The 26,723-nt window shown below is 40.9% G+C and overlaps 1 protein-coding gene across 1 annotated transcript in view; it reads right to left on the reverse strand.

The window, feature by feature from the left end:
• Positions 1–1,851: 1,851 nt before the first annotated feature.
• Positions 1,852–26,723, reverse strand: part of pea15 (proliferation and apoptosis adaptor protein 15) — a 43,885-nt gene continuing 19,013 nt past the window's right edge. Inside the window, exons 2-4 of the mRNA XM_008422557.3 lie at positions 4,082–4,256; positions 3,841–3,996; positions 1,852–2,057 (exon numbers count right to left, since the gene is read on the reverse strand). Coding sequence (XP_008420779.1) covers positions 1,993–2,057; positions 3,841–3,996; positions 4,082–4,253 — 393 coding nt within the window. The 5' untranslated portion in view covers positions 4,254–4,256 and the 3' untranslated portion in view covers positions 1,852–1,992. The remainder of the gene's footprint in view (positions 2,058–3,840; positions 3,997–4,081; positions 4,257–26,723) is intronic.

The raw sequence follows: 26,723 nt of genomic DNA on the forward strand, positions 1-26,723 counted from the left end.
GAGAAAAGATACACAGTGTTCAGAAGAGTGGTCATTAAAGTTTAGATTCAACAGTCTGCTAGCTTTTCTTTTCGTGTCGGTGCATGGCGGAAATGGCGCAGTCCGATAATGAGCCGCTGTGTGCGTTATAGGGACCGTTGAAGTTCGAGTAAGGAATTTGAATGATCACGTAAAACTGATTTTCTTTATTATTTTTCCTCTCAGAAGCCTTGAGTAGTCTTTCAAAATACACTGGTCAATTATTTTCTGAGCGACAAATACAATGACAATGGAGATGCTTAAAACAGGCTACATAACGAGAAAACCAACTACGATATCCAACTCTCCCAAAATGTACATATGGATAATGTAGTCCAACTTCCCTTTGCTTACAAAGAGATGTTAGATAGTTTGGGGTTAGCTGAACTTTTATTGAAACTAGCTACACTAACTGAACCTATATGTGGTTCTTGCTAGAGCTAGAGTTTGCCCAACAGAGCATAAACTCTGTTGGGCATTATATTACTTCTACTATATGTTTTTGTAATATATTATTTATTTACATCTCTAACCTGTCCCTAAAAAGAACATTCACTCTGACTGGTCCCAATAATGGAATGTTCCCTACAAAAAGGAATCTTCCATTGTGAAGAAATAAATGCTGTAGCTAAATATCTCCTGTAAATAACTCTTTGAAGTGACTATAAGCTAAAGGCAAATATCGGCAATTTTAAATATGTTTCACTAAAATATTCGACATGTTTCTTGCTCTTGAAACATGACCTCGTTAATCGTGTTAGAGTGAAGGGAATGCTCACAGAGCCTTGGGGGAACAGAGACTCTTCCATTGATAAAATTTGATATTAGCATTTAGCTTCAAGTAACTTGATGAACCTAATGACGTAGTAAGGAACAACTAGATTTGTGGAGACATATTTTCCCACGGGCCACGCTCTGGTATTAGGAAAGCTCCCCTGTAGCTAGCTTGAAGGAGATAGCTTAGCTCAGCTTACTGTATTGAAACAGGAAAGCAAAAACGACTCAATCTTTGTTCAAGTTTAGCGCTAATGCTAACTCTTAGCTAATCGACAAATGTGAGTTGGGCATCTAGACTATTCCTCTTAACACAAACACGCTCGAATATTTATTCAGCTAGCTACAAGCTAACACAAGCACCTTCACAGAAAAAAACAATGTGTAAGATATTTTTTTTAACCATTGAACCTTACTTAGTGGTTATCTTCTGAAACTGTTTTCTATCATCTAAAACACTTAGTTGTTTTAGTGCTCAAATATTAATATGGTCTTAAAAGTTTGGCTATGTTGTACAATCAAGTTAAATTTAGATAAATTAGCTTTAGCAAAGACATGTTATGAGTTGCAGTGAAGTATCACTGCACTTATTCCCACAAATATAATTTCATATCTTAAGTTCTGTAGGCTTATCCAGAATTTCAGAATAAAATATAGCTTTGTAATCTTTTATTTTGCTCAGACGCAGGGTCTGTAATTTCTGCTTCATCATGGGTTAGCCTAGTTTTTGTTTCATGCTTAATGACCTTTAAACGACATGAACACGCAACGTCACGAAACACTCATTCAGAACTGACCCACTCAGCATCCAGGACAGACTTCAGTGTTCTCCTCACACACATACTATGTTGGTCCATCTCCAAATTTAATCTTGAAGTGTCTTTTTTTTTTCCTCCCCTGCCCCGCAACTTCCCATCCCCCCTCAGCTGGGGAAGGGGCTGCGTCGCTACGATCTGATTGGTCGACGTTGTAGACAGCGTCTTGCGTGGTCCCGTGTCATTGAGTGTGGTACCTAAGGAGGCAGGGATGCGGCAGGGGATGGTAGGGGAGTGTGTGTGTGTGTGTGTATGTCTGGAAATGGTGTTGGGGAGGCTGAGGTGGGAGTGGTTAACAGGGCTGATGGAAAATGGCTGGTTGGACGATTTGAGTGCCGGAAGTGGAGAAATCAAGGTGCCAAGATTGGGACTCCGGACATTGACCTCATGCCTTTTTAGGAGGAGGCGCCAACTTGATGATTTCATCTTCAGAGGGCTGGCGGATGATGTCTTTGTTTTTCCAGATGCGAGTGATTTGGAGAGAGGAGGAGACAGAGAAAGAAAGTTGTCAACAACAATAAACAAGTCACCACTTTCCTTGAATCTTTCTCTTCCTTCCAGAGTCACTACTTCATGTAATAGCTCTTTAACGCTGCATTATGTAATAATGTAATATAAAATGCGCTTCAAAATGTAATCATTGAAACCGCATTATGTAGTAATTGATGCAAAATGTAATAAAATCCATATTAACATTATTACATTTTGTGCCGTTAATTACAAAATGCAGAACTTTTGTATTTTTTTTTCTTTTTAGAAATAATGTAATTTTGTGGTGCATTATGCCATAAAAAAATCACTAACAGTTTGTGTTCATTCTAATCATTATACTTCTATCATGTTGAAGATCCTATGTGCATTTAAATCAAAACTTTGGACAATAAATGGGGAATTTCTGGTCATTGCCTTTTCATCTTCAGTATTAACCTACATGTTGTTAAAGGAAAAACGATTCAAAATGCATTCAAGGATTTCAAGAAACTTTGCAACGATTATTACATAATGAGTTTTTAATGATGTCTTATTAAGATTCAAAGCCTGATTTTATCACATTATAACATATTGTAGCGTTACTCCGTATGCAGCATTAAGTGCTCCACTTTTAGTGAAAAAGCTTTTGACTGACGGACCAAGCTTTTGTTTTTAAGGTATATAATGATTTTAAAAAGTCACAGTTACAAAATTTTTCAACATACATTTCATAAGGTGAAAAGTTTTCATGGATTTTCAAAAGAGCTATGAAAGTTAGAATCTCTGTTGGTATGATAAGCAGCTTATTCCAGGTAAACACACCAGACAGTTTGCTAAAATTTTTTGTGCAAAACTAGAAGCAAGAAAAGTGAGAAGTTTGCAATTTCATAATAAATGCTGAGAAAAGATCCCACACTACACAAATTTCCTTCTGTCACCAGACTAAGTTCCTTGCTTATCAGTTTTTTGTTTCTTTTTTTAATATCCCCATCTGCTTTAGAGGCTTAACTTAGAATTGGGTTTTCACATAATAATCATCTGCATAGCTTTAAAGAAGTTTACTTTGGAAACTTATTAGACAAAAAACAAAAACCTGTTAGAGAAGACTGGAACAAAAACCACAAATTCATTCTTGCAATTGCTTTGTTTAACCACTAGAGGGCAGACAGTGATGTTTGGAAGACTGCTGCTCCTCTCATTTCTCAGTTTGATAATCCTTAACTTTGCTCTTTGTCCGCCTGGACGGAGATACAAGCAGATGAGGCAAGGGTAACAGGTGCTTAAATAAATGAAATCTTTTATAGAAAGCCCATCATTACAAATAAAAGTCAATTTGATATTTGGGACACAGCTGCAACACCTAGCATTGGCCACTTACAGCCTGCCTCTGTATTTCATTATGCCTGGCACAGAGGCGACTGATTTACTTTACACATCGACTTTAAATCTAATTTAACAAGCCAGGATGTTTTTTTTTGCCACACCACCCTTAGGTGTTGTGTGTTTGAAAAAGACTTATGTCAGATTCTCGTTCATAAGACGCCTCCCTGCCTGTCCCTCCTCTGTGTGTATTTCAGGAACAAAGATGCCCTTCAAGGTGCTTTGCTGGAATCAATTTGCGGATCCCGTGCAGAAGGACAGAGGAGGAAAGAAGGTGAGAAAAAATAAAAATCGAAAACAGGACAAGTCTCAACAAGCCAGTCCCAGAAACGTCTAACTTGTTTCTCACATTGTTGAATCCACGCTTCCAGAATGTGCTTACCTTTGTATTTCTTGGCGGAGGGGATGCGTGTGAGCTTGGTGTCGATCTCATCGTCCTCGGAGATCTTGAGCACAGTGGTGCGGTACTCTATCACTCTGGTCAGCAGGTCCGGCCGTCGAGAGATCTCAAAGATGTGCTCGATGTAAGACAGGTTATCTGTTGGTTTTATCAAGACGGACTGAAGGTAAATCACATAAACAAGGCGGGCACTGTAAGAATTCTGGAATTTGATCTTTTTCACCTTGGGCGAGCTTGTCGTTCTTCTCCAGGTAGCTGAACCACTCCTTGGAGGAGGTGATGTTGTTGCTCTGGTCTTCAGGGATGTCCTCCTTGCAGGCTGACTTGAGCTGCTCCAAGTCCTCGTTGGTTATGTTTTCAGACAGGTCGCTGAGCAAAGAGGTGTACTCCGCCATGATCTGCTCAAAGTCAACAGATAAAAGAAGAGAGAAGAGAGATTGTTAGGCAGATTGAAACGTACGCCACAGCCCACCGACTTCCCAGATTCCACAGTGGAAAACAGTCTTTGCTAATGACAATAGCATACTACCAGGTGGGCCCTGAAAAGCCAAAACACAAATGCCTTCATTTTGTGGGCCTGCTCAATGTTTTTCTTAAAAGGCAGCTGAAAGAAAAAGATTGATCCAAGAGACCAACCAGAGCAAAACACAGTTTGGAACTTTAATTAAGAAAGACCCAAGGGGCACATCGATTGTACTCAACAACAAAGGAAGGCTTCAGTGTTCTAGGTTTGTTCAATTAAACTGGCAAGATCCTACAATTCCCTCTAGTTTTAATGACAGAAAAAACTAATTATTGATACCTTTTCAAGGTTTCCCCCAGAAAACTTGCTAAGCCCGGTGGTCGAGGTGGTCCACCGTGTTTTTGTATTAAAAGATATTAAGTTGACAGGAAATGTAAAAGTATTACTGTGTAATTATATGTTAGGGGAAAAGATCTCAAGTGAAATGCTATTTAAACCCACAACTAGTCTAAAAACAACATATTTGCACTTCTGTTTAATCCAAATTAAGTCAGCAGCTCCGTCAGGCCCCCAAGGGCTTCAGGGGCCCCATAAACGCTAATATTTTAAAACAGACCACAGATGCATATTGAGATTATCAATGCTGTCATTTTATTAAATTGTTTAGGCATACATAAATTAAATGATTTTAAATTGTTTAACATTTAAATACAAGATTTTAAGGAGCTGGGAGGTTTACTTTGTAAAACTTCAAAGAACAATATTCATAGTTAGATTGTTTTGTTACCATAGCAACAATCTGATGCTGTGAGTTTAATCTTTAAATTTACAAATACAAGTTAGTAAACTGCGATTATAACTTATTGCTTTTTAAGCTGGCCAATTAAACTACCCCCTTCTCCCATATTTCACTAACACAGAAGCTGTTAGAGGTGCTGATGTTTTAGCAACAAAAGGGGCCCCTAAGTCATATTCTGCTCCAGGCCTCATACACCCTTGGACCGGCCCTGCATGATGAGGTAATCTGCTGCACTACGCAGAGATGCGCAACAAACGGGAGATTTAATTCATTGCTTCTAATGTTGCTTTATGGATTTAGTAGTTGTTCCATTTCGTGTCTATTGAGTTTTTAATCGTCACAGAAGCTATTTTGGTTGATCGAGTTTATGAGATGTGTTTCTCAGATCTTCGTGCGGCCGCGCGCATAAACTCTAAGTAGACAACGCATTTGATATGGTTTGTTGCATCGTGTAACCGGAAAAATAATACTAAAAAAATAATATAAAATCAGCGTGATGAATGACTCCGAGGAGAGCGCGAAAGCTCCTCACCGGGCTGAACCTGCATGATGAGGTTAGCACTGCTCGTTATCCACAAACGCTCCGGCCAACCGGGACCACAGACATAAACTTTACAGGGAAGACAGACACAGAGCCACACGCTGGGCAGCGCGTTGAGATGTAAACGGCGCATATAATTGTTTTTTCACAAAGATAAATCATTCTCACCACTTTACAACGCGACCTCTGAATTCCCTACAAGTTATTCCTGCGGTTCACTTTGAGCTGCGCAACCAGAGCTAACGCGGCGGTTTTTAAACTCTTACCCAGAGTTCTCCAAAGGATCATAATTCCTCACAGTAGGTTTATATAAATATCCATACAGGTCAGTCTGTGTCCAGTTTGAGTGAAAGGAGGCGTGCGCGATCCGCCTAGGTAAAACAGCGCGCGAGGCAAAGCGCAGAGGCGCCAGCTGTGTGATTGGTCCGCGCGCTGTCGGGTTTAAATGCATAAACTATAAACCTATCATTTAGGAATAAATCTGCTCTGCTAGTGAAATGCAAAGAACAAAAGAGACGCTTGCAGCCTGGCTTAAAAAAAAAAAAAAATATATATATATTTATTTTATTTTTTTTCTAGAAACGTAAACAAGCAACGCTTAGCCTGGCGGCGGGGCTAGTAAAGCATGGCGGGCCGCCAGGCTTATAATACACTCTTATAATACACTGGGGGAAACCCTGCTTTTACTTGAAGTTAAATCCAAAACTCTAAAAAAAAATACAATATAATTTTGACAGCAACAAGGTTGAGAATCTCTACAATGCCCTCTGACCTCACAATATCCCAAACTTTAGTGAAACCTTTGCTGTACTCTAACTCCCTTCTATGAGCAAAGTGAATACCTGAACTTTAAAAGATTGTCTGTAAGATAAAGATGTAAACAGTGTTATGTGAATACAGAGACACTGTGTCAGTATTTTTTGAAAAAGGGTCCTTGATAATTCCACATAATTTAAAAAGGAATATACCTGATATGCTTATATTTATACCCTTGATTAATGGACCATCAACAAGTGTTTGGGAACACCAATGCCAAGATAGTCTTCCTAAGTAACATGAAAATGTAATCCCTTTATAGTTACACAAAGAATAGAAGATGACAGAAGTATTTAATTCAAATTTCTGCTACAGTTGTAGCAAATGCAATAAATTACATAACTGGCTGTCTTTGGAATAATTGTTGCTTTTAGGTCATGAAACCTTGATGTTTCTACTCGTGAGAATCTCTTGCTTAAGTCTTTGACTCTGTTGTCACACACCAACCTTTGCTACGAACCGGCACACTGTCTGCACAAAAGAAAAGATACAAAAACAGCACGCCCCACGGCTGCTTCAGCAACTCAGTCCTCCGGCCCCTGGTGGACCTAATGAGGCGGCAGATTAGTTTTGTGGAAGTGCTTAAGGTCAGAGCAGAACAGCTGCTTTTAGGCTAGCATGACCATGATCTTGGATCAGAACAAATCCCGTTCTCTTAATTTCCCATATGCCTCCTCGTTTAAACAAATTTTCCATGTCACTCGTCACAAACAGCAGCCCCAACTCGACTTCAACCAATCCCCACCTTCCTCCTCGTTCTCTGGCATCCATGCAGCTGGCGAGCAGTGGCAGTGGTGCATCATGGGCAATGGCATTCAGCTCAGTCTGCTGCTGATCCACTCAGCCTCGTCACAAATGGAGAAAATGTACAGAAAACCCAGAAGACGCGTGACGAGCAGTATGACCTACATAAAAACGAAGCTCCCTACTGCCGCCACAAGAGGGCCACCTGTGGCACTTTTTTATCTTAACAAAATAGCTGCTAATTAGCTGCTAAGCTAACCAGCAGAATAAGACATAGTGGCTAAAGCAACTGGTTAGTTTGGTTGATCTGTAGTCCCTGCCTCGGGGTGAGAGCTCTGTGATGACAGTGCATTTTACTCTGTGAGCGTGTGTGTGTGTGTGTGTTTGTCCTTGCTTTGAATACTACATTCATCTGCTTGGGACAGGCTGGTATCGTTCACCTTAGTACAACCGGGCGCTTGCGTTCCTTTGTGTGTACAGACACACGCTCGGCAATTGTTGAGTTCAATGACAGAATGTGTGTGTGAGAGTGTGTGTTGGGTCCTCAGGCCTCTACTCTCGTCTCAGGTCGCCAAGAGCGCTCCTTGCTTTGCACCACAATGGACTGTCACTGCTTTTGTGTACTTTTAACGAGAATGTGGAGGGGGGAAAAAAGCACATCGACGCATGAAGTGGCTACACATTCGGTTTTCATCTACCTACCTACTTCACTGTGCAGACACATCATGCTGCTCTAACTCTTTCTCTGCCTTGAATTACATAGGTTTATGTTATTTAATAAAAGACTTGCTCTTCTTTTTTCACCTTTTCCAATGTTCACAGATTTTGTTTCTACATAACTTTCTCATAACTTCATAACTTTCTCTTTTTGCCAGCTGCTGGAGACATGCCAAACAAGTTTTGTAATGCTTCAAGCAGTGGCGTGCCCAGAAAACTTTCATAGCAGGGGACCAGGCAACAGGCTAATGAAAGTTTTAGAGTAGCCCAGAAAAAATAAAAACTCATCCTGGGATGATATGATGTGGTGAAATTGAGGCAGATGCTCCACAGTTATCAGTGTCCTTAGAGGGGACCAACTAAAAGTAGTTTTTAAAAGTAGATTGGTTGCCCTCTTTAAATTTGCAACCTGCCTCTTCTTCTGATCCCTACGCACCAGGGTAAACTACTTGAATCAGCCATGCCATAAACCAGTATGCCCTGCAGGAGTGGATGGTGTGAGGAGAAGCAATCCAGCTATATTTAAAGTTTCATGCTGAGCTTTGCAGTTATGAGAAAACTGCAGAGATGGATATTCTTTCACTTCACACACACCATTTGGGTATTTCTTCCGTTAAAGTCAGACCCCCTAGATGTGTGGCATAAGAATCAAGGTCTGCTAAGAAACAATGATGTTTTCAAAAAGATTTTTTAACAGTGAGGCACAGATGTTTATTCCACTGTTTTTGCATATTGTGGAACCACTAAATACAAATTTAATTCAGATTCATTTCTATGTTGGAAATTGATGCCCACAGCAATCAAAGTCTGTCATGTTATGTCCATACTCTTTGATATGAAGTTAAAATTTTATCCCGATATGGTGTGGTAGTTATTGTGATGATGATAAAAGTGATGGTAGAAAGATATTGACAACTTCTCAGCAGTTCCACAAACATAGCAAACATAAATACTAATCCTAAAAAACATGAGCAGTTACATAAAAAAGTATGATTTGTACCTCATAAATTACACACAGTACATGCCTTTGATTGGTGTGTTAAAATGTAATAATATTTATTGATGGACCCAACAATGGAAAAATATTTTAATAAAAGGTTGCCATCCTTACTTTAATAAATAGCAATCTCTTGTGTGATGAAATATTATACTAAGTAATATAATAAAATATTTCAAAACATTCAAACTCGTTGTTAAAGATGAAAATGTGGACAGGCTGATATATAATGGAATAAACTCCAAGCAGAGAAAAGCATCTTCGCTCCCACTGATAACGATCATATTCTCTTGAAATTTCATTGCATACATGAGCACAACATTAAAAAATAAATAAATAAAAATAAAGTAAGAGGATCAATGCACATTTTAAATGATTGTTGTAGTCTTGCTGGAAGGAAAAGAGTCTGTGAAATCCCCTCCAGCTACACCCCCATCATCCTCCCCGGCCTCTCTGGGACGAGCCTGACACTGCTTCCATACATAGAGACCCACTGTGCTTGAAATTCTCCTGAACACAAACATGCTTTTGTCTGCCTGCTTGCTGCGCTGTCTATGCTGCCTGCCTGCCTTGTGTGTGTGATAGAGCGGAGGACTGTCAGTGAAATTACAATTACAAAGTGAAATAGCTGTGACAGCTGATTCATTTTCTAGAAGTTTCTTAAGGGCTGTTCAGCAGGTATGGAGGTAGCTTAGTGCCCCCCCTCCCCAAAGAAATCATTCAAATTCAGCTATTGTAATTCAAATGATTTGGAGTTAATATCTGTAAATGTCTTTAGTATCTTATATTAGCAAACAGAGCAATTAGCTTTAATGATACAGCCATCTGGTGTGTATTCCCTAGTGAATTTACATCCATACAGAGATCAGGCTGATACTGACAATCAGGGCCAGATTTAGACGGATGAGGGGGTCTGGGCTAAAGCCAGTTTTGGTGCCCTACCCAAAAAATTAAACATTTATAATAAGAATTTTATTCATGCGAATTACAAAACATTAATAGGAAGGCCAACACATTCACAGGTTTAAAACATCCCATGGAAGATGGTACAATGTTAGACAAAAAGATGGTTTATAAGTTCAGAATTGTTTAATATTTTATTGCATGCATTAATAAAAATATAACAATATAAAAAAAATCGCACATCTAATAGTTTTATTGTCAGCTACATTGTAAAACATCCATTCATTATAAAAACATTCAAAATCTATAGCCCCGCCCCAAACCTGGGAGCCCTGGGCTACTGCCCTTCTAGGCCCTGTTCAGCAAGTCTAGAAAAGCACTTTATTAATTCATTCCATTTAGCTGAAACATTAAAAACTGCTTTTTAGATTAACCATGCGAGGGATAATGTTGATGTCACCGTATTCTTCACTTCTACTTTTCAGTCACTAACAAAGTGTAAGGTAAAAATGGCTCATGTTTCAAAACACGTTTTATCTTTTCATTTGATAAAAGTGCACTTATTGCCCCCCTTCTCTGAGTCTAAGAGCTTCGATGACTGAGGAGTAAAGCAGCTCTCTTCCACTCCATCGCTGAATTGACTAAACCACCTTTAATGGTCTGCTGCTTTCCAACATAAGATCTTCACACACAAACATCTCATGTTTGCCACCTTATGATCTCTCTCTTTTTCTTTGTGGTCACCTCTAATGGGCTTTGGGAATAGAAAATCAGAAGATAAATAAATATCTGTGTTTTTAATTAAACACATGAGACAGAGTGTGAAGACATAATGTGACCTCGCTCACTTGCTTCCGTCCAGTCGGTTCCAAAGTCGATCTGATCTGTCTGTAGTAATGTATACGAGACACTATACAGTTCAGACAACAACCATGAAAAGTCCATTTACTCCCCACACCAATGATGTTGCCATGGAGACCAGGGCTGGCTTTGCCTTTGGGCCTCGAGACTGTTACCTAGCGACAGGGCAAAGGATACCCCCGCATTCACTATATTCCCATTATTTACTTCACCTTGCACCTTCTTCATTACTTGAAGAGTAAAAGCTCCCGCACTAACACGACTAACGCTTTAAAAGAAGCGTGTCCTTCCGAGTTCAGGAAGTGTAACCCTGCTTAAAAAATTAAAATTAAAATTTGGAATTCAAACCAGAAAACTGTCACAACAAGAACACACAAGCGAGGGCAAAGTTATTTTAAAAGTGGTCATCAATGGACTGTCACGACGTAATGATCATATGATCTCACACAGAGATAAAGACAAAAAAAGAAACACATACACACACACACTCTTCTTCAAACACTGTGGCCAACTGCGCTGGACTTTCAGCATGGAGACCAGCCTTTAGATTTTTACCATAGCAACCAAACCACCGGGAAAGCAGCTCGAAAAATCTCTGACGGCGATCAGGGAAAGAGACACGGCCTCGTCTTTACTGTTCTCCAAACAAAACAACCGAAAAGAGCGTCTGGGTTCCCTTCGCCAGCTCTGCGGATCTATTGATCTCCATTCTCTTGCTTCTTCGTTCACATACTGTGTTTTTGTCTTCTTCAGCTGTCGGCCCTCTTGCTCATCTTCCTCAGGCTCTTAGATATTCAGCTGCTGGAATTTACTTTCCAGGAAAATATGGACTTAAAAAAAAAGGCAAATTATTTCTATTCACCAAAAATCTCAAGCCTCAACTTTACTTTGTAGTATTGCTGCATAATATCTTTAAATTTGTAGTAGCTACAAAATCAGTATTGCAATGCACTAGTTGGACTATAGTTTATTATAGGCTATTAAATGTTACAACACTATGCATATTAAGAAAGACACATTTCAGTAAATTAGAATATTATCAAAATCATAAGGTTATTTAATTATTTTATTTAAAAAAAAAAAATGTTCATAGTCTACAGTGGTGTAGTATTTAGGAAACTTTCTGTTGAATGACGTTCAACATCTGTGTTGAAGTTTTGGTTATCAACTAAGGATTTTTCAACTAGTTAGACGTTGGAATTGTCAAACCTTTTATTTTGAAGTTTGTGAAGACCGTTTATGCAGTAGTTCCATTTCCTTGCCTCAAATTCTCTTTTTTCCAAGAAACTGAGAAAATGGCAAGTATAAAACAAATGAACAAATGAGATTTGCAGAAGAAAACAACTCTGACACGAACAAACCACCTTGGTAGTTAAAAAAATGTACACAAAATTTCACATTCATAAATTGTTTTAAGCCTCCTCACGCTCTCCTAGTGAGACATGGTGGGCATCAACACGGCTGAATTTAGCGCTTTATCGTTAGCTCCTGCTAAACACCATCTTGGTATAGTATAGCACTTCAGTATTAGTGGAGCTAGTGCTTATGATTAGTGCTTTAGAGTGCTTTTTAGTTAGTGTTACCTACCACTGCTTATAATATAGATTGATTAAACACAAAGTTAAACATTGCACACTAATTCATGCAAAAGGAGTACTGACCAAGTATTGAGTGGAATAGCAAACATCAGCAAATTCTTGAGATGACTTCTAAAAATGATTCTACCTTCCTAGTTTAACAGTTCAAACACCAAATATACCTTAACATGCATTACTTCACACAGTGGAAACTGTTTTAGCACTACAGTAGAAACTAACATCTATAGTCTTCCTTTTTTTCGCTCTTGGAGGTACAGCCAATAAATGCCAAGAAACAAAAAGGCATTCCTGTATTGACTGCTTTGCAAATGCCAACCTGTAGCATGTCAAGTCATTTTGCACCGAGGTATTTCAGTTTCCCAAGCTTCAATTTGTTTCACAGAAAAATCTGTGACAACTGTACCAGCAATAGACTTAACAGTATACGTTTCAGTAGATCAATATTTCAATAATAAAGCCCTCTTTTTATTAGTCCAATGCCATACAGAAACTCATTTTGGACTTTCATTATCTGTAAACCATTTCCCTAAAAATGGCTAATTTTGGTGACATTTTCCTTCTTTAAACTATTTTAAATACTCATCATTAATGACCAACGTTCAATGCTTTATTTTGGACCAAACATACTCATTAAAATGGAGGCAACGATATTCTAACATACCTGGTACAAACCCAAAGTAAAGACTTGTAATAAAGGACACGTCACCTTTCTCTCTCCTACCTTTTTCTGTATTCTCCCTCAATACAGAGCAGTTAGTTTCCATCATGCTCATTAAATCTATCCTGGCCTTTGACAACCTCACATTGTCTTTTTTCCCTTTCTGTTCACTTCTCTGTTTTTATTTTGATGAGCTGAGAGGCAGCGAGTGGGAGTCCCACCCACTCTCCATCTTCACAACACCCATGAACTGCGTCGAACGAGTCCTCTAAGTATGGTGGTGGCTCTTCTGAAACGGCCCAGCTTTTTATTCCAGCCCTTACATAATAACTTGACGTAATCGTGTTTATTAATTCAGGCCTTGCCACTTAAAAACCACTGTTTGAGTCATCTTACCCCCTGTCGAAATACGTCTCTTTCTGCCAAATCTGTTATTTTGATGACAAAAAAGCGAAGCAGGTTTCTCAGAGAACGTAGTAGGAGGACCAGGAGCTCACAGCAGCAGAAGGAACCAAATATCTATTGTAAAAAAAAAAATTCCATATCCATCTCTTAGTCTTACCCAGCCAAATAGAACAGATTGCTAGATTTAAATGAGGCCACATGCCTTGCTTTTCTTTCTTTCCGATTATAAAACCCACTGTAAGGAAGAATTACAAGCAAAAGGAGCTTACTGAACTGACTCACTTGCAGTCATTTGTGCTTAAAGTTAAAATTGATGTACAAATTGATTCCGCCTACTTATTATGCTGTTCACTGCAGCCTAATGTAGCAGAACTTCATCTGCTCATGTGACGACATGCATTCACATGTGACACTTCCTATCGGCACATGACTACTGTACAGGCTTTTCCACAAAGATCCCACACTGCCATCCAGCCACACACCAACATCTACTGATAACAGCCTTTTCTGACACTAGAACACCATCAGATGTTATTTTCCTCTGCAGCAGCTTGTCAGAGCTGCTCCGCCAGACCCACTAAGTCTTGGGCAGTTGGCCATAATTTTCCTGGCTGACCAATCAGTGTTTCTGGACTCACGTAATGGGTAAGGAGTTGTTTCTTGTCATTTTGTTTATAATGAAAACAGACACTGAAATCAAATTGTGCTGAGTTTGGAAATTTAAATTTTACTTGTTTGGTTTAAAAATCCTGTTTGGTTTAAAAATTGTGTCTCAATATCTGACATTAATGCAAGATCTCACTTGTGATTTTAAAGATATCTAGCTGACACCATTTCAAAGTCATTAGATTATGATGCAGATCAGTGATGTGCGGTGAGGTTCATAGCTGGTGAGGCACCGACTTAATTATAATCGGATTTACAAATCTAGACCCCTGCATGTTATTGCTTACATAAGGAAATTTCACACATGCGAACAATGCTGGAGGGCAAAAAGACTATTCTTTAACATGTGATGCTTAGCCGCGCCGCAGAATAATTCCTCACCTCAAATCTGTTCTCTGCCGTTTCTGATCTCTCCTTAGCACACGAAACACGTTACATACACAGTTGGTGACAATAAAAACACAGTACATTAAATACATAAGCTAAATTATGGAAAATATGCTCATACATTAAATGTTTTTAACCATTTTATTGGCGACGTACAGACAGGAGGAGCATGCTCTCAGAGTGGCAGCCAGTGCAGTTAGCGAGAGGTTGCGCAATCCCAGGTGAGGCTCAGCTCGCTGCTGCCTCACCGGCTTCGCTTCTAACCATTTGAATGGGAAAATGCGAAAATTCAGCAATTTTGAAGAAAAATAACATCAGATTTGGTTAAATTAAATAAAAAATAGATACTTTATAGTACAAACCACAGGGTGAAAATATCTTTATAAATTATTTTATTATTATTTATTATTTTTCCATGATGACAGGTGAGGCTCTGCCTCACCTGCCTCCCCTGACTGCACGTCACTGATGCAGATATAGTGTCCTCTGACGTCATGTGACTGTCAATAGCAACAGTATCTTCATTCAGAGGCTTTTTAAGATATGCTGTAACACTGACTGCTACAGGAGATCCTTCCCGCCTAAAGCTATCATTTTCTGCAACTCTTTGAAGAAACTTGGATGACATTAATTACAGCAATATTTAATTTCCTTTTGGGATTAATAGAAGTCTTAAATTATTCAGAATCCTTTTGACATTACAGTTGTACACTTGTACCATAATAACATGGAACAGTTGTTTTTGCTCATATGCCAAACATTGAACAAGGTAACTCAATACCAAAGTGAAGTTCCTCCCCAAAAAAACTCACCATTAAGATAATAATCCCTTAAATGAAAACAAGCACTATAAAGTGAGGACTTGCTGTTCATTGGTTCAAGGAGATAAAGTGTCCTTATTGAAACCTATCTGAACTTATCCTGCTGTCAGCAATATCTCTCTCATGAGAAACAAAGAGTCAGATAAAGATAACTGGTGTCATATTTCTTCCTGGCACTTTACACTAAATGCTCTGATGGGACACAAAAGGATGCAGAGATTTCAAAGCCACTGTCATTAAAGCATCGGGAAACTTCCTGACCCCTCTGCCGCCATGTTGTTCATTTAACAACCATGTGTACGCCATTTGCTCACCGCCTGCTTTCATGCCTCACAGGGTTACAAGTAATGTCCGTCCATCCATACATCCATCCATTTTCTTCCGCTTATCCGGGGTCGGGTTGCGGGGGCAGCAGCTTCAGAAGGGAGGCCCAGACTTCCCTCTCCCCAGCCACTTCTTCCAGCTCCTCCAGGGGAATCCCAAGGCATTCCCAGGCCAGCCGAGAGACATAGTCCCTCCAGCGTGTCCTGGGTCTTCCCCGAGGCCTCCTCCCGGTGGGACGTGCCCAGAACACCTCACCAGGGAGGCGTCCAGGAGGCATCCTTACCAGATGCCCGAGCCACCTCAACTGGCTCCTCTCGACATGGAGGAGCAGCGGCTCTACTTTGAGTCCCTCCCGGATGACTGAGCTTCTCACCCTATGTCTAAGGGAGAGCCCAGACACCCTGCGGAGGAAACCCATTTCGGCCGCTTGTACCCGTGATCTCGTTCTTTCGGTCACGACCCAAAGCTCATGACCATAGATGAGGGTGGGAACGTAGATCGACCGGTAAATCGATAGCTTCGTTTTTTGGCTCAGCTCTCTCTTCACCATGACGGACCGGTACAACACCCGCTTCACGGCAGATGCTGCCCCAATCCGCCTGTGGATCTCCCACTCCCTTCTTCCCTCATTTGTGAACAAGATCCCCAGATACTTAAACTCCTCCACTTGAGGCAGGACGACCCCCCTGACCCGGAGAAGGCACTCTACCCTTTTCTGGCTCAAGACCATGGCCTCGGATTTGGAGGCACCGAGCCTCATCCCGGCCGGTTCACACTCGGCTGCGAACCGCTCCAGTGAGAGCTGCAGATCACGTTCCGATGAAGCCAACAGGACCACATCATCCGCAAAAAGCAGAGATGCGATCCTAAGGCCACCAAAACGGATCCCCTCAACACCTCGGCTGCACCTAGAAATTCTGTCCATAAAAGTAATGAACAGAATCGGTGACAAAGGGCAGCCTTTGCGGAGTCCAACTCTCACCGGAAATGAGCCTGACTTACTGCCGGCAATGCGGACCAGACTCTGACACCGGTCATACAGGGACCTGACAGCCCGTATCAAAGGGCCCGGTACCCCATACTCCCGGAGTACCCCCCACAAGGCCTCCCGAGGGCCACGGTCGAACGCCTTCTCCAAGTCCACAATACACATGTAGACTGGTTGGGCGAACTCCCATGCACCCTCCAGGACCCTGCTGAGGGTGTAGAGGTGGTCCAGTGTTCCACGACCAGGACGAAAACCACACTGCTCTTCCTGAATCCGAGGTTCGACTATCCGATAGACCCTCCTCTCCAGGACCTCTGAATAGACCTTACCAGGGAGGCTTAAGAGTGTGACCCCCCTGAATTGGAGCACACCCTCCGGTAATGTCTCATCACGTAATAAAAGCCCCACGCTGTACGGCTTCCACTAGCTACGTGTGAACCACTGAAAACCTCGACCGACCAAGCTGGTGTTCAGACATCGATCTGTTTCTGGCTCTGGACCGAGTCCGCCTGCCTCTCTGTGTGTCTCCTGTAAAATATCAAACAAGCCCATACCTCCTGCAGGCAGCGAGAGCTAAAGTAGAGGAAGTGCAGTCCCAGTCATTGTGGGGCCTGACTAGCCTTTGCTGCGCATTGTTGTGTGTCCAAAAGTGGCGTCCCTCTGAGCTACAGAAGGACAGCCTGGCGTCAGCGAGCAGTTGTACATCCTTTCTTGCTTTAACAGAAGAGAGAAAGCTTCGTTTTGACTCTCCTGGGTTTGTTTTGGTTCCTGTTTTGGTTTTTAGAGGTCCTGCAGTTCTTTTGAAACCTTTGTCTCAACCTAAAACTAGAGCTAAGTAAACCTAAAGTGACGGCAAAACACATCAAATAAATTACATGGTCATCAGCAGAGACATTGTATCTTGAAGGACACAATTTTAAAGCACAAAAAAGTAACTATGTTAACTTCAGTTGTTATGAGAATGCTAAATAACTCAAAAATGACTTAAGAAATATATGACTTCTTAATTCCCATGTGTCAAAGCCGAGGCCCGAGGGTCAAATCTGATCGGTGGGACGTGCCCAGAACACCTCACCAGGGAGGCGTCCAGGAGGCATCCTTACCAGATGCCCGAGCCACCTCAACTGGCTCCTCTCGACATGGAGGAGCAGCGGCTCTACTTTGAGTCCCTCCCGGATGACTGAGCTTCTCACCCTATGTCTAAGGGAGAGCCCAGACACCCTGCGGAGGAAACCCATTTCGGCCGCTTGTACCCGTGATCTCGTTCTTTCGGTCACGACCCAAAGCTCATGACCATAGATGAGGGTGGGAACGTAGATCGACCGGTAAATCGATAGCTTCGTTTTTTGGCTCAGCTCTCTCTTCACCATGACGGACCGGTACAACACCCGCTTCACGGCAGATGCTGCCCCAATCCGCCTGTGGATCTCCCACTCCCTTCTTCCCTCATTTGTGAACAAGATCCCCAGATACTTAAACTCCTCCACTTGAGGCAGGACGACCCCCTGACCCGGAGAAGGCACTCTACCCTTTTCTGGCTCAAGACCATGGCCTCGGATTTGGAGGCACCGAGCCTCATCCCGGCCGGTTCACACTCGGCTGCGAACCGCTCCAGTGAGAGCTGCAGATCACGTTCCGATGAAGCCAACAGGACCACATCATCCGCAAAAAGCAGAGATGCGATCCTAAGGCCACCAAAACGGATCCCCTCAACACCTCGGCTGCACCTAGAAATTCTGTCCATAAAAGTAATGAACAGAATCGGTGACAAAGGGCAGCCTTTGCGGAGTCCAACTCTCACCGGAAATGAGCCTGACTTACTGCCGGCAATGCGGACCAGACTCTGACACCGGTCATACAGGGACCTGACAGCCCGTATCAAAGGGCCCGGTACCCCATACTCCCGGAGTACCCCCCACAAGGCCTCCCGAGGGCCACGGTCGAACGCCTTCTCCAAGTCCACAATACACATGTAGACTGGTTGGGCGAACTCCCATGCACCCTCCAGGACCCTGCTGAGGGTGTAGAGGTGGTCCAGTGTTCCACGACCAGGACGAAAACCACACTGCTCTTCCTGAATCCGAGGTTCGACTATCCGATAGACCCTCCTCTCCAGGACCTCTGAATAGACCTTACCAGGGAGGCTTAAGAGTGTGACCCCCTGAATTGGAGCACACCCTCCGGTAATGTCTCATCACGTAATAAAAGCCCCACGCTGTACGGCTTCCACTAGCTACGTGTGAACCACTGAAAACCTCGACCGACCAAGCTGGTGTTCAGACATCGATCTGTTTCTGGCTCTGGACCGAGTCCGCCTGCCTCTCTGTGTGTCTCCTGTAAAATATCAAACAAGCCCATACCTCCTGCAGGCAGCGAGAGCTAAAGTAGAGGAAGTGCAGTCCCAGTCATTGTGGGGCCTGACTAGCCTTTGCTGCGCATTGTTGTGTGTCCAAAAGTGGCGTCCCTCTGAGCTACAGAAGGACAGCCTGGCGTCAGCGAGCAGTTGTACATCCTTTCTTGCTTTAACAGAAGAGAGAAAGCTTCGTTTTGACTCTCCTGGGTTTGTTTTGGTTCCTGTTTTGGTTTTTAGAGGTCCTGCAGTTCTTTTGAAACCTTTGTCTCAACCTAAAACTAGAGCTAAGTAAACCTAAAGTGACGGCAAAACACATCAAATAAATTACATGGTCATCAGCAGAGACATTGTATCTTGAAGGACACAATTTTAAAGCACAAAAAAGTAACTATGTTAACTTCAGTTGTTATGAGAATGCTAAATAACTCAAAAATGACTTAAGAAATATATGACTTCTTAATTCCCATGTGTCAAAGCCGAGGCCCGAGGGTCAAATCTGATCCGCCAAAGCTTTTTATGTGGCCCTCCAGATTCCAGATTATATCAATAAATTCCTCCAAGTTTTCACAAATCTGCAACATTCACACAAAGTCAACAGATACCCACATTATTTCTGATTTTAGAATTTTTTTTTCCTCAAAATTAAGTCAAAAACATTGGATTTAGCTGATTTCTGCCTCAGCCATACTTGATGTCAAATTAAAGTCCATGACCAATACAGCGAGGAATAAAAAGTCACATTTAAGGTCACACATTGTTAATATTTTAACGGTTTTATGGGTTTTATCATTACAATCGGCCCTTTAAGAACATTCAGATTTTTGATATGACCCAAAATGAAACGGATTTTTACGCCCCTGTTCTAAATTAATCCCTCTAGCTTTTTAAAAACTAGGGCTGCACCGATTTATTTACTTTCCAGCCGATTTATCGGTGCCAATTTCCTTAATTTTGGGAAATCGGTGATTGGTCAATACTTACACATGAAGCTGATCTTATCCCCCAATCGGTAATCGGGAGATTAAAGGATTTCTCTAACATCCATGAAAGAATTAAGGCAACACTGATGAGGGAATAACATTAAAGCTCAAAAACATCAATACTTCCCCTTTAACTGCTTCTAATGTTTGACCTCACCCTCAATTCTGTCCTACCTCCAATTCACTGGAGAAACTTTTTTTTTATTCAGATAATATTTAAGCACTTGTTTTTGGATAAAAGCAGAAATCTCTTCTGTAAAACTTGACTAATGCGGATTTTCATGCGGGATGACATTTCTGCTGCTCGTTTATTCAAGATGTCATGTTCCGGGGACTCAGCAGAGTGCTGCCATCTGGTACGGCAGTTTACGCGCACCACAAATTAAAACATTCCACTGTCACTGGAAGGTCAAATACAAAGCCTAGAGATTACAGCCAGGCCGTATTCTAAGCAGCTGCCATTTTCATCATGAACATGACAATTTTCTCCCACAAAGCGTCCTGCGCGGACAGCATCGAAGCGTCACCGTGGGATCACGTTACCAGGATGAGGCATTAGAATTGATTTCTGACCATTAGTATTTTTATGTCTCTCTTTGTCTTGGTCACGCAGCCCCGCTACAGATCGAAACACCCGATATAATGCCACCGCTTCTGTTTTCCCTCTCCTCCAAATACTTGTGCTGGCTTGGTTTTTGTTCACCACATCCTCTCTGTGTGCGTCTTCCTCAAATGTCCTGATTGTTTTTGCACATTCCCTGTGCTTCAGCAGAGGATTAACTCGCCGCAAACCGTCGCTGTTTACGCTAGCGGTCCGGACGGCGAAAAGAGAGGGATGAGAGGAAGAGCCAAAGTAGAGATATTGAGCGCTGGATTACATCACGAGAGGGTGAGGAGTGGGGAGGGGGTGGACAAAAAAAAAGGAGAAAGAAAAAGTCCTTAAAGAGGACCTCGTGTCCAATGAGGCAGCAAGGGCTGCCAGCACTTATCAGTTCAAAAGCCCAGAGCGAGAGTGCAGGAGAAAGGCAAGGAGAAAAACAGAGGGAAGGAGGAAGCGCTAATCTGACGAGAAGCAGCGAAGCACCGGAGAATATAGGCCACTGGCCCATTTTCCACTGAAGAGAAAAGAAGATTTGCCGTGTATATAAATAGAGCATTTGATGCAGACTTTTTTTTGGGTTGTATTTTTGATTTTTTTTATATTATCCACCAACTTGAAAATGTTTCACTCGTCTCCTTTATTGGGCCCAATGCCGTCGTCTCGGAGCTTCATTTCACCAATCGGTAAAAGAAAAGTCACGATGCAAATGTCTGTTTTGCTCCTTTATTGAGGGAAAACATTGAAGTTTGCAGTTTAAGGCATAAATAGAACACTTGAGCGAAAGAAGCGAAGCGGGCTTGAAAGACAAGAAATGAAACGAGGATTAAAACCTTGCGAACAGCAGGAGACAAACGAGCCAAAACTATGAGACTCTTACATTTAGCTCAGAAAAATAAGATTTCTGGGTCAAGACCAAGCAACGCAATAGCTTCATTACAAGGAGGCCTTTCACAATTATATGACATTATGTATAAATAACAGCAATTATGTGAGCTGTATGCAGTTTTTTCATAGATATTTCATGTGCAAATCTCAAGTAAAATTACATTGGCATGTATTAGCAGATGACATAACCCAACTGCTTGTATTTGAAGCAGGAAAGCAACAGTTTTTTCACTTGCTGCTAAATCTGTCTATCCAGCTATATAGATATGCGCTAAAACATTTCTGTCTTGTTTTGACTTTGATGAACAGACTCCAACAGAAACGCCTTCTAGATGCAGTAATAGATTTTTAGAGCTCAGAATATTAAACGTTTCCGTCATCCTGCTCTTTTGGGAGCTGATGTCTAATCAGTGAAGGCTTGGGTGAAATGTGCATTTGGATGCTTAACAGATGCCAGCTGTAGCTTTAAAACAGTGTCACCGTATTTAATGGGAGCGGTGGACCTCCTTTTGTGACTAAACCGTCACTGCCCATGATTTATTGCAATCGGAAACATCTTCAAAACCAAATTTGTCTTCTTTGTACACAAAGAAAAACTACAGAGCCCCTCTGTTGACATAGGAGACAGACAAAAAAGAACTTGGCCACGACTTAACTCATGGGAACAAATTACAAATTAGCATTAGCCAAATATTTAGCCCGCCTTAATAATCCTGGCAACAGTGAGTATGGAGAGTGCCATTTACTGAAATATATGTTTTTTTAATTTCTTAACAGGACAAATACACAGCTGTCCATAAATTTAATTCACATAAAAAATATGATTTTTTTTGGTCTTGATATTATATTGATCAATATTTTCAAAAGATTTCACATAGTCTTGGCTTCAACAAGAGAAATGTGTAGCTATGAAAACAAAATCATTCCAACTTTATGAGAAACATTTTATGTGTAATCAAAAAACTACCATAAAACAAAGTTGAAATGTCTATTCCTTTCTTTCTTTCATGTGGGAACCATCAGGAGTAAATTGACAACCCCACTGATTTTATTCTGTGCCAATATGTGGACTAATGAAGGCTATAAATACCAGACTAACATTGATGGGATACACATTGAAGTGAACAATTTAACATTTTTCAAACAGCATGTTTTCTGATTGACCGTGTTGGTCAATTACAGCCTCACACAACCCCAAATTCAGCCACAATAAAACTTGATCAGTAGCTGATTGTGATGCTGATTAAAGATTACTGAAGAGGGCTTAAGGACAAAGTTCAGGCAGTGCTCGTAAATCGTCTCCTTCAAGAGATAATAAGGCTCATTTAACACAATTTTGGTAATAAAATTATGAGGTATACAGCAACATAGCTTGAATATTTTCACATTTCCTGCCACATTTATATTTTGATTTGCTGAAAACTTGATGGCCTGAATATTTTCTTTGTCATTTTAAGACGATTTCCTTTTTCCCTTTGGACAACCCAAATATATCACTGAACGGTTATTGGTATTTATTCCATATACCGATCCTTCAATCCTGCAGCTGCCACCATGGAATCAGATTTTTGTTTTGTTTCCTAATCTATCAGCCGCTGAGCTGATTTACTGCTGCGTCTGCACAAACAACGACAAGAACGCACACGCCAATATACTGAGAATCTAAACCTGACATCCTTTTAATGCTCGGCAATCTCATTTATGTACTGTCTCGCAGCTGCATGTGTAAATTTATGTGTTTACATGCACGTTTTTGTATTTTAACGCCCTCCTCTTTTCCCCAGAGCTAAAGAAAAACGGCATTGCCGAGGAGTTTGTGTAGGCAGGGCCAACAATCAATCCTTCCAAGCAGCACACAAAAACAACAGGCAGTCACACACTAACACTGTGAACACTGTGTGGATGTGTCCTGCATACAGATGTTCCTTATTTTTTTTATTCTTTTTTGTGGTTTGGGGGTGGGGGGGCCTACAGCTTTGGAAAAGCAAGAGGTTAAAGATCAATGAAAAAAAGAAAAGCTACCAGAATAATCTTAATTTTGTGTCCAGTTCCCAGGATTTGTCCCGATTCTGCCCAAACTGCAATTTATTAGCATAATTCATCAACCAATATGCAGTTGTTTGTTGCAACTTTGAGTCCAAAATTACCAGTGACTAGAAACATGGCAGGTTGAGACATCTGAGTGTTTAAAGTGATGAAGAAAACAACACATTCAGTGAGAACTTCCACGGAGGCCGAGCCGAGGCTAAACAAACTTAGGTTCCTTTTTTTTTTCTTTTTTTTTACTTCCTGATGTTACCATGGACACACTTCCTGGCCTCAGGTTAAAGGCTGCGAGAAAAACAAAAAATGGCTACGAGAGTGAAACAGAGGGAGTGAAACACAATATACAGGGATAAGCTCAATAAGATGAAAGTATTCGAAATGTAATACTTGAGAAATCTAAAGTGAAATTTCACAAAGGTTTTAAAACTGCTGAGTTTTAAAACCTGTTTAAACACTGTTCTGACAGATTAAAGGTCTTATAATGACATGCCAGATTTTTTTTGTTGTTGTGTTGAGCATAAAGTATAGTTATACCTCCCATACTTGATGCTGCACACTACAGGTCAGCTGGCTGAAAAAAAACTATTATACTTTTCTCTCACTTTCAAAAAAAAGAAGACAAATTCCTATTTTTGTATATGTAAAAAAACAAAAAACAAACAGGGAACCATAGAGTGGAAATTTTAAAAAGCAATAAATTATCTTGGAAATATTTCAGTGTGTTAAAATATGCCCCCCCCCCTCTCCCCTACTGATTGGCTAAATTAAAGTTTGGATCTTTCTATCAGTCACTGGATGTTATCAATTAAACTCCATCTCACCGTTTTTCATTCACATTACATTACATAACTAATTACAGACTAATTACAAACACAAAGACTGTAATCAGCCCAGTAACCTAATCCACTTCAGCTATTAAGGTTTTGTTAATCTAATACGAAGGTTGAAATAAAAAAAAAAAAACATGAGTAGATGAAGTTCTAACAGAACAAAATTAAAACCGATCTGTATTTCAGAAAATGTGAAAATAAATTAAATCAAAATATGCTTGATTTATATCACTTAACTGCACAGTAACTGTATTTGATCATATTTTCAAAGTTCCTGATATGTATCGATGGTCTTATGGAACAAACTGTGGAGAAAATAGTAAAAATAATCATTTCTGATAAAACTGTTAGTTTTGTTTTTCATTTAAACATCACAAATTGAAATTTGTCAACAATACAATTCAAAATTCTTATATTTTTCTTGATAAATGGTAATTGATGCAACACATTGAGATGCACCTGTGCATAATTAAAACTTTCACAATTAGCTGAAATTCTACATTTCTTAATGTTTCCTTTATATTTTATCAAAGGTCTGAGTTCCAGCCTCGGTTGCCTTCTTCTGGATGTCTGCAGGCTGAGTGAATGTGAACAGCTGCTGTGTGTGAGGGCCAAAAGCTGAAAAGGCAGAAAGTGGAGAGCGCTACGCCTGTCACAGAGGCTGCATTCTCATTAATCTAAACCCTTAAAAAAAAATTTAAAAAAAATCGCTGTTGGAATTACAAAACCCAGATGGCCTGGACGACTAAAGCCAGGGACAGAAGGTGGGAGTCCAGATGTGGCGGATAGATGCTGGAAGAAAAACTCAACTCATAAACTGAAGAGAAGCCATTTAATCTTTATGATTTCAGGAGCAAAATCCTGAGCTCCTCACACGTCTGACACAGTTCTTCCCCTATTCAAAGTTTATTTAGAACAATCCTCATGACTTAGTGACCCATCTGTGACACTGGTCGGCCTAAAGCAGGTTAACAACTGTCAGGTCTAATTCCCTAATCCATCCTAATCCTGTTTTCAGGCGGCTAAGATCTCGCTCACTTACCAACCTCATAATGCAGCGCAGTTCGCAGTCAGTCAGGACCATTTTACAAATCAAAGTAGTTTCACCAAGTGTTTTGATGTTACACAAATAAAAAACATAAGAATAGTCGGAGTTGGAGGGGTTGTTTTAGCGAAATGCAGCTATAGGCACGTTGGATGTTACTGCTTACACCCAGGAATTTTGTGCGTGCATAAAACGTTGGAGATGTATTATGAGTTTAGCAAGGTTTCCCCCAGAAAACTTGCTAAGCCCTTGTGGTTGGGGCGCTTGGCAGTCATTCATCCAGTGGCCCGTCGTGTTTTTGACTTAAAAAAATGTTTAAAGTTCACAGAAAATTTTAAAATATCCCTTGATAATTATGTGTTATTGGAAGATTGGCAGGTGCTGCACAGTGGCGTAGTTGGTAGAGCTGTTGCCTTGCAGCAAGAAGGTTCTCGGTTTGATTCCCAGCCCCGGTCTTTCTGCATGGAATTTGCATGTTCTCCCTGTGCATGTGCGAGTTTTCTCAGGGTACTGCGGTTTCCTCCCACAGTCCAAAAACATGTCAGGTTAATTGGCCTCTCCAAATTGTCCCTAGGTGTAAGTGTGTGTGTGCATGGTTGTTTGTCCTGTGTGTCTCTGTGTTGCCCTGTGACAGACTGGCGACCTGTCCAGGGTGACCCCGCTTCTCGCCCGACACGTTAGCTGGAAATGGGCACCAGCAACCCTCCCAACCCCACTAAGGGACAAGGGTGAAAAGAAAATGGATGGATGGATGATGGAAGATTGGCAGATTAATATCTGAACACCAACTAAAAAGTCTTTAAAAATGCAAACATTAAAAAAAAAGGAAATAAATAAGCAATGCTAAGCCCGGTGGCTTGCCAGGCTTGTAATACTTTGGGGAAACCCTGAGTTTAGTGCAGTGCGCCACAGCAAAGGAAAAATGATGCAGAAAAACAACTAAAAACCACTCATATTCTTTTTTTTCTTGCTACACACAGACCCATTGCCATAGTAAATGACTGACAACAGCTCCACTAATGTGTGAGGATTCAACACCAAAAAAACACGCAGACATTTCCCACATAAAAAAACAGAACAGTCAGTTACAGTATTAATGTTTACAGACTTGATGTTGACGTTGTGATTATTATTAAATGATGATCTGATAAGTTAATTTAAACACCTGCTCTACTGATGAGTTAGAGAGCCAGTGTGTGGTTCGCCTTTTTTTAAACTGAACCAAAATACACTGAATTCTGCAGCACATCTACATGTTAAGGTTATCAAAGTCAAGCTAGCATAGATTACCTACTTCCCTCTCCTTTTTCCTGACCTTGTTAGTTGTCAAAGTGTTGTCAATTAGTAACAAAGCACTGTGTCCCTTTTTCTTTTATACATCACGTGTACATACTATGGTATGGCAAAAGAAAAGAATTAACAAACCAAAGAAGGAAG

Source organism: Poecilia reticulata, chromosome 18 (genome assembly GCF_904066995.2).
Source record: "Poecilia reticulata chromosome 18, P_reticulata-male-v2, whole genome shotgun sequence".
Classification (NCBI taxonomy): domain Eukaryota; kingdom Metazoa; phylum Chordata; class Actinopteri; order Cyprinodontiformes; family Poeciliidae; genus Poecilia; species Poecilia reticulata.